Source organism: Diabrotica undecimpunctata, chromosome 3 (assembly GCF_040954645.1).
Source record: "Diabrotica undecimpunctata isolate CICGRU chromosome 3, icDiaUnde3, whole genome shotgun sequence".
In the NCBI taxonomy this organism is placed as follows: domain Eukaryota; kingdom Metazoa; phylum Arthropoda; class Insecta; order Coleoptera; family Chrysomelidae; genus Diabrotica; species Diabrotica undecimpunctata.
In genome coordinates, this window is record NC_092805.1 from 159890789 (window position 1) to 159900339 (window position 9551).

Here is a 9551-nt window from a genome sequence, read left to right on the forward strand (position 1 = left end):
CTTTTTACCGGAACGAACAGTAGATGAAAGTTTTTGGTGAGGAGTAAATATGATCTTTATTGCCTTTGGTTTGAGAATTTTACCGATTTTGTCAGTGACTTTAATTATAAGGAAGAAAAGCTTCCGTGTGATGAGGATCTGATTTCTTAGAATAAGATTGAACAGAAGATGGTAATGATCTGGAATCAAGAATATTAATGACTGAATTAATTTGTAAAGCTGGGTGATGGGAATTGGGATGCATGTCGGTTGGTATGAGTGAGTTTTGGCTGTCGAGGAACAGTAGAAATTAATAAGTTTCCATCTTTATCGTGAACTGGGTACTAGAATGTATATTATTTAAAAGTAAACATTAAAAATCCTGGCCGTGGAGTCAAATGACGAACATATCTTCAACATATCGTAGCCAGAATGTGGGTTTAAACACTAATAAGGATAGTGCTTGGGTCTGTCAAGTCTTCTATAAAGATATTGGCAATTACTGATGAGTGAACCATTGGGCACTATTGTAGAACAGTAGAACTTATTTTGGAAGATAAAGTAAGTGGCAAATATACAATTTTTATTGAGAGAAAAATGGTATTGCTGGATATGGTATTTATATTGCAGAATATTTAGGGTTTTGTCAATAGAAATGTTTGCAACAAGTTAAATGCTAAAAAGTTATAAGTGAGATAAGACATTCTTTTTAGAAGTTCGATAAAGTTAAAAGAATTTTTGGCAAAGGTTGAAGCATTTTCAGCGAGGGCTGTAGTGTTTTGGCCAAGTATTTTGCCAATAGTTTATGAATTTTGTATGTATTCGAGGTGTTCTAGAAGACTTTTTAAGAATACACATATTTTAAAATATACTTAATTTCGTATTTATTTGGGGCTTATCCAGATTGTAGAAAGTGTCACTAAAAAATGGTCAGTGGGTTTATAGAATAAATACCGCCATTATCTCCCCCTGTATACAAACCTGGTTCTGTTGGCGTCCATTTGACTCGGAAAGCGTCTGTAGGCGCGCTTTGGTACGGCGCCAGACAAACAATAACAGTCGCTGATACACTGTACACACCGCCCAGTCTCTTGTGCAGCGCCGTCGTTGTGCATGAGACGCCAAAGCTGGCGTCCCGTCCAAGGGTCTCGGCGTTGCGTGTAGCGCCACTTGCAGGGTGGTGTGGAGATCCGGTGTGTCGCCATCGAAACTCAACTTGAGGAATTGTCTGTAAATATTATCAACGATCGTGAATAATCATTTTATAATATGTAATTAGTTTGTGAAAGTATACGAGGTTCAATTAAAAATTTTTTATTCGTTGAAAACATATTTATTTCCTTGGATAAAGTATGACTCTCAAATAGAAAGTATAATAATTATTTAACAGTGAGTAACATGGCTGTTCGCAACATGGGCTGCCCTTGGGACCATTTTCTGTCCAAGTATCCCATAAATTGTCCGCCTTGTATATGACGTAAGGTGGCAGAAGTATACCTGAGGCGATCCACAAATCATTATGGATGTAGCAGATTTTGAATGGTTGCGTATTTTCTCGGGATATTTAGTACCTCTTTGGTAAATGCACAATTTTTTTCCGGGGTCATCTGAGACGTTGGACTTGTCGTAATTAAAAATATTTTCAACTGGAACATTTTTAATCGTTTGTTGTAAATTCTCAAAGTATTTTTTAATCAGGTCCAGAGATACTTCCGCTCGGCTTTTTTTAATATTAGATGCTAATCTTTTACCAGAAATAGCTCCGTGTCTCTTCAACAAGCTATTTACCCAGTCAATTCCAGGAATATTCTCCTTAAATCTAGATACACTTCTACCAGTTTTGTCGAAAAGCTTTTGATGAACATTCTTAAATCCATTGCACTTAGAGGATATCGAGAGAGATATAGAGAACGTACGTAACGTGGGGTTAGATTGATCACTTGATCAATGTAACCCCATTCAATATTATCCGCCATCTTAAAAAAGCTGGCGTTAGTTAAAATGCTAGATACTTGAAATTATTATTACAGAACCATACAACATAATTTTATAACAATAGAAATAGCGAATTTACCTCTGTTCTTTCTCTACCATCAAAAGTACACAAACTATAAAAATATGCCAAAAATTATGGTTTATTTCAAAGCCGCATAACTTCTTCCCAATGCCAATTGCAAACTAAAAACGACGTTAACTGATCATAGTCAAGATCCAAGAAATGAATAGTGCCACGCCCAGAAACAATTTTACATTGTTGCCGGTTGTATCTACATATATGTGATACAACGACAAATGATCAATGTCACCCCGGGAGATCAATCTCACCCCATTTTACGGTAATTGAAAAAAAAGTTTTAAATGTTTTAGATCGTTTGTTGTGTGCAAGTTTAAATCCAGCTTTTTTAAGCATATTTCAAATGCCTCACATTTGTTGCCAAAAGTTAAAACTAAAATTTCATGCTATAGGTTTTTAAGGTTAGGCTCTAGTAATCGAAACTTTATAGTGGCTAGTCAATGAAAGGGATAGATTGTAATAATTTCGTGAGAATTTTAAAAAATGGCATAAATCGCGCCACGTTTTTTATTTAACACCTGTATAAAAATACATTTACTGTATATCCCAGATATTTAAATCGGTGTACTCTTTCAATACGTTCGGCTTCAATATTCAGGTCGATATGTTGAATGTTCTTTTTATGGTGATCAGTAAAAAGAACATTCAACATATCGACCTGAATATTGAAGCCGAACGTATTCAAAGAGTACACCGATTTAAATATCTGGGATATACAGTAAATGATAAGTGGGACCCAGATGTAGAGATTAAGATCCGAATTGAAATAGCAAGATCCAAATTCATCAAAATGAGAAAGCTCTTAAGCAACCGCCACCAAAGCGTTAACCTCCGATGGCGCGCCACGAAATGTTATAACTATAAAGAAGTTAACGGCTCTAGAAATGTGGCTGTATCGACGCATACTCAGAATACCTTGGACAGACAGAGTGACCAACACAGAGACATTAAGACGAATGGGTAAAGAGATGGAATTGTTAACAACTGTTAAAAGAAGGAAAGCGTCATACCTGGGCCATGTGTTCCGTAATGATAAGTACAGTCTGCTACAGCTTATTGTGGAAGGCAAGATTGAAGGTAGAAGAGGTTTGATGAAACCTATCGTTTGATGGTCGCCAACCTTCGGTAGAAGACGGCACATAAAGAAGATAAAATCTGAGTTGATTTGCGGCAAATCATAAAAACTGCATAAGAAAGCTGAACGCTTTACCTTTAAAACGCATCTTGATCTTTAAATCGACGGTCGCTTCAAGTGTTGTTTCTACTCAAAAAATGCTTTTAAACATTTTTGTTTGAAATTATCTCAGCTACATTTAGACATTTTAAACGCTACATTTTTTATTTGAAACATTTTTTCTACGGTATACAGATTCTTGGTAAATCGGTTTTTTGCGTTTTTACCCCCCTGCGAGGGTGGTCTTAGGGGGAAGCCCGGGGGTAAAAGTGGTAAATTTTTTTGCAACTTTTTTGGGGTCCCAAAATTAATATTTTCTGCAAAATTCATCTTGTTCGTATGATTTTTAGGGGTCAACTCTCTGACGACTGGACTAATAAAGATTCACAACAATTGCTATCGACGAAGCGCGATTTTCACATTTTAACGCAATTGAGCGATAACTGACGGTCCCCAAAGAACATCAAACTTTCATTTTCATTCACAAAAGAGATCTTTATTAGGTGTCTGTAGAAAAATGTTATTATCTCTAAATATTTTGAAAAAATATTAGTGTGTTAATTTTCTTCATGAGTTTATATTTATGAAAAAATGCATTAAATCTTTATTATTAGACTGCTTTATTATTTTCTAAATAATTTAAGGAAACATGAGATTTTATTTTTATCTGAAATTATAGAAAAGTTCTCGTATATAATATATGTCAAGTAGTGCAATTCGCACGAAAGTATAAAGATGATTTACAGCTTAGATATTTTTTAATTATAATATATAACTATATAATTATCATACAAATACACGTGGACCAAATTATTATTAATCATAACATGTAATAGGCACCAAATAACCATAGGTATAATTGTTAAAATATAATTCATGTTCAATCTCATACATTACTAAGAAAATTTAGTTAATTACTTTTTCCCATTTTTTATATCGTAAATGGTAAGAATTCCACGAACAGTCACTTAATTGCTTTTCCCCAGTTAAACATAAACAAAATGAATGATTTGATTTAACATTTTTTATTGTGATGATCAGATTTATTTATTGTCCTGTTTTAAATGGCATAATACACTCCTTATGTGCGATATTAAATACACAAATTAAAAATAAAGTGGTATAGTAGGTGGTACTGTAGACTAGCGCGAACTTCATATTATGTTTTCTGTATTTCTAAAATTTAAATACAGTTATTAAAATTGAATACAGTAATTTTATTATTTATTTATTATTTATATTTTAAACAAATTATATTAAAAAATATGTCGCAGTCGGCTGTACAGTAGATTAGCGAGAAGCTGCTATGTTTTCTGTATTTTTAAGATTTTAATATTTTTAAAATTGAACAAATTAATTTTATTATTTATAATTTAAATAAATTACATTATATTAGAATGAGGCAACACATTATTATGCTTGCTCATAACGCCACCTGCTAACGTATTAACAAATTATACGTTGTTTACTTCTGACAGACCTGTCAAAATTCATGCAGGAATAACGGATATCACAAAAAGCCTCAAGAAACACCACATCAACGTCATAACAGTTGACTTTAATTCAACAATCGGCAAAAAAGTAGCTGATATCTGGAGGATACGGATTCGGCACACGCAATGGTAGGAGTGATCGTCTGATACAATTTTCCAAGAAGAAGAATATGTGGTATCAAACACCTGGTTTAAACTACCTTCCAGGCGAAATATAGATGAAAATCACTTCAATACAATAATCAAAAGATTGTAAGGAATCAAATTGATTTTGTTTTGATTAATCAAAGATTTAAATCAAGTATCCAGAGTGCAAAAACCATCCAGGTATGGACGTAGGATCAGACCACAATCCAGTCGTTTTCAATCTCAAACAAAAACTAAAAATAATACGCCAAATTAAACTAAACAAGTGCAACATTGAAATACTTCTAAACGAAGTTAATAAAGAAAAATTAGCAAGCAAACTTAATGAAGAACTAAAAAAACAATCAGAACAAAAGACGAAGAAAAAGAAAATATATGGCAAACCATAAAAAATACCCTACTTGGTACAAAAAGAAAAACTTAAGAATACGAAAAGTAAGAATCAGAAAATATGGATGACGGAAGATACTTTGGAAATCAAGGAATAGAGAAGAAAACACAAAAACAACCCACATCTATATGCAGAACTCCAAAGAACCATAGATTCAAAAATCAAAGAAGCAAAAAAAAGTGGAAAAATGAAATATGTGACGAAATAGAAAATCTAGACAACAAACATAATACATTCAACCTCTACAAAAAATTAAAAGAAACCTCCAATAATAACAAGAAACATAATATATCCACTCTAGCTCAGAACAAAGAAAGAATAATTGTAAAAAGAAGCGAACAAATTTAAGTATGAGAGTAATTTATCGAAAAATCCCTTGCGGATGACAGACCTGAATTTCAACAGACGTCGACGTGGGAGATGGAAAGACCGCCAATCCTAGACGTAGAGGTAAAACATGCGATACAATGTGCAAAGAATTGGAAAGCTTGTGGACCAGATGAAATAGAAATACATGTCAACAACATAAAACTACTAATACATCTTGCTCTTTGTGGCAGACTTTATCGAAAGCTTTGTTGTAGCCTTTGAAACAGACGTACATATCTTGGTTCACATCCAAGCATCTCTGGATTAGTACGTTGAATGCAAAGAGAGCTTCACGGGTACAAACGCCTCTACGGAATCCAAATTGGGATTCTTCAATATCCATATCAAGTATTTGATAAATGCGTTTATGGATGATCTTTAAAAACATTTTAAGTATGTGAGGCATCAGGCTTATGGTGCGGTGGTCGGTGCATTCTCTAGCATTTTTCTTTTTTGGGAGATAAATAAATGCTGAGGTCAACCATTCATTGGGTATGTCACCAGACTGATAAATTTTATTAAAGAGTATTAAGAAGGACATCCATGTACTCATTTTCTATTATTTTAAGGAGATCAATAGGCAGTTGATCTGGCCCCGGGCTTTTTCCGTTTCTGATGTTCTTTAGTACATACAATATTTCTTCCTTTGTAATTTCTGTACTTGTTTCTCTGTCCTCAAAAGACATGTATTGTAGGTTTCCTCTTTCGTCATCGAAGAGCTCTTACATATATTCTTTCCATCGTTTTAGCTTTTCGTCAGTCGTTATCATAGTATTTCCATTTTTATCTAAAGGAGTTGTGTTGTGGTTTCTTTTTTGCAGCCCTGCCATTTCTTTGACCTTTTTTCCTCATAGTAAGTTTGTTTTGCCTCTTTTATTATTTTTCTGACTTCATTGTTAATGATTTTGTAATTGTGACTGTCTTTGTTCTTGGCTTGTCTTATTTGGTCCATCTGCCGAGTATTTCATCGGTCATCCAGTTGTCTCTCTTTCTTATCGGTTCTTTTAATATCTCTTTGCATGTAACGAGGAGGCAGTTTTTAATGTTTCCCATTGTTGGTTTATCTCGTAGGTGTTAGTATCTAATTTATCAAAGTTTTCGTATATTTTCTGCTGGAGTTTGTTTTTTATATCAGCTTCTTTCAGTTTTCTAACATGTAATTTTGGAGTTCTTTGGGGTTTTCTAATACGTTTAAACTTAAGCGTGATATTAGCGATAAGTGGGTTTTGGTCTGATGTGACATATGCTCCTGGATATGTTATAACTGATTTGATGGTGTTACGATATCTCTCTTTAATCATTATATAATCGATTTGGTTTCTTACCACTTTTTCAGGTTTATCTGCTGGCAGCGCCATGTGTATAACCGTCTCATAGGTAATTTAAAGAACGTGTTTGTGATTATTAGACTTTGTTCTTGGCAGAATTGTATTAGACGATCTCCTCTATCGTTACGTTCCCCTAGTCCTTGATCTTCCATTATTGTTCTAGCTCTTCTGGAATATCTGTCATTTTCAGTGCATCTTCAATTTGTTGATAGAATGTTTCTACTTCATCTTCGGTTGCATCTGTCGTGGCGCATATACTTGGATTAAATTTAGTTTTGTGTGTGATGTCTTTATTTGTAGTAACATCACTGTTTCTGAGATTAGGACAAAACCCTCTATTGACTTATTGACCTCTGTATCGACAATAATTGCTACTCCACGTCTATGCTGGTTGTCAATGTTTCCCGAGTAATATAAGGTACCGGTTTCTGTCAAAAGGTATCCTGAGTTAGGCCACCATGTTTCGCTTATACCTAATATATTTATATTCATTCTTCTCATGTCCTGAAGGATGTTAATGAGTCACTTACTAAAAATATGTTTACATAAATATAAGAGCATATAGACTTGAATTTATAAAAAATGTGAAATAGACGTGACTCTCAGTTCGGATTTAGAAAAGCCTTGGGAATAAAAGAGGAGCTGTTTGCAACTCTAACACTCATTCAAAAATGCCTCGATCACCAGAAAAAAGTATAACTCTGTTTCACAGATTACCAGAAGGTTTTTCACAGAGTCCAGCATAAAAAATTGTTGTATGAACTACAGAAAATAAAGCTCGGGGAAAAAGATCTCAGCATAATTCAAAACCTTTATTGAAATCAAGAAGCAACCTTAAAATATTCCCACACTACTAAAAGCGTCCGTATACAAATTTTTGTATAATAAGTTTTTTTTTTGTAAGTACAGAATATTTACCTCCGTAAATGCGCATAGTCATTTTTAAAGTTCCGTTGAGTGTACATATTTTGAGATAACAATAAATCCTTTACTCGACTTATAAGTATTATTTCACATTATCGATCGAGAAGTCAAGACATAGGGCACTCGAAATGTACACATATGTTATTTCCATTCCGTTTATGAAATGCCTTATTATATTTGTTATGAATTTTTCTATACAATCCACTAAGCCGAACATGCCAATAATCCGGCACCCTCTGGTTTTTTAATAGTGCCTGATTAGTGAGATTCTACTATACTTCAACTTCTAATACAAGAAGGATAAGTGGAAAAAATCAGTAAGAAGAAGTCGTTCTTGTTTAAAACAATCTGCGCGAATGGTTTAACTCCACCAATAACCATTTGTTTAGTGAGGGAATTTTCAGAACGAAGACACTTGAATTTATAATTTTAATTTATTACTTTTTATTTCAAACTTTTAACCTTATTAAGAGTTCATCAATGTACTTTTATCATAGTTAATAAATTAACCAAAAGATCTTTGGTTGGAGCGTTGTAAGTTAAATATCAAAACACCTTGTATAAAATAGAAATACTGCAGAACACTAAAATAAATATAGGTTTAGAGTTATATATTGAATTTAACATAGACAACATGTTTAAAATATAAAATATAAAATATCACGACATGCTACTAAGTAAAACACTCACGTTTTCTTTCGTTTGGACTTCGTCGGCGTAATCTCCGCAACAGTTTGTGCCTTGGCGAGACAATTGTGTTTTTTGACTTTGCCCATCTCTTCGAGTGCTTGCTCAAGTTTTGCTTTTATGTTTTCATCACGTGGTGCCTTCACGTTGAATTTTCTCGAAGAAGGAACTGGGAACCTTTTCCTCGGTGTCGTTTTCTTGACACCGTCCCCATCACCCTTCGGCGTAAAATATTCTTCTTGATTATCTTTACTGTCTTCCATGTTTTTTTTTGTATTTTCAAATTTATATTAAGGGTATAAAATATTTATTCAGTGTTCGATTATATAAGTGACATATGTGTCATAGACAAATATATTTAAATTGGTTATCAGAGCATACTGCTTATATAAATTTGCAAAAAAATATTAAAACCTTGACAGTGACTATTGAACGGTTTCACTTTATTGCACTATCAGCAGGACTCCGTCCATAAAGTAACCTATAATTTAGTGATTTGCTAAATTACCTACAGTATTAAAAATTAAGGAAACAAATCGATTGTCGGTTTAAATTTACTGTTCCTAAAATATACAGCGGGTAGCGGGTAGGAACTCCTTTGGAGTCCCTTGGATTCTATTGGATAGTCCTATCAGGGAAAGTGAATCAATCCCTGCCCTCCGCAGATTCCAGGAGCTTCTTGACCCGGGAAGCTAGCACCTGCTAAGGGTCCCTTGTCCAGGGTCACGGATGAAGTCCAGAACGGCATCCAAGGCGACGAAGAATACTTTCGATACGGCGAAGATGGCGGAGCTGGCAACCCTTGATTTTAGGGATAGTATAAGATCACAAACTGTAGCGTCTGATCCAGAGTGGACGGCTACGAACAGCGTCTGATCCAGAATGGACGGCTGAATACACACTCACCAACACGTCTGGCCAGCGCGGTGTTTTAAGGCTAATAACCTCCCCAAAATGATGGCGAATTCTAAAACGATAGGAGTAA

At 34.2% G+C, this 9551-nt stretch overlaps 1 protein-coding gene across 1 annotated transcript in view; it reads right to left on the reverse strand.

Annotated features, from left to right (window-relative positions):
* Positions 1 to 8935, reverse strand: part of LOC140437679 (uncharacterized) — a 49781-nt gene extending 40846 nt beyond the window's left edge. Inside the window, exons 1-2 of the mRNA XM_072527330.1 lie at positions 8570 to 8935; positions 961 to 1207 (exon numbers count right to left, since the gene is read on the reverse strand). Of these exons, the coding sequence (XP_072383431.1) occupies positions 961 to 1207; positions 8570 to 8829 (507 nt within the window). The 5' untranslated portion in view covers positions 8830 to 8935. The remainder of the gene's footprint in view (positions 1 to 960; positions 1208 to 8569) is intronic.
* Positions 8936 to 9551: the final 616 nt, after the last annotated feature.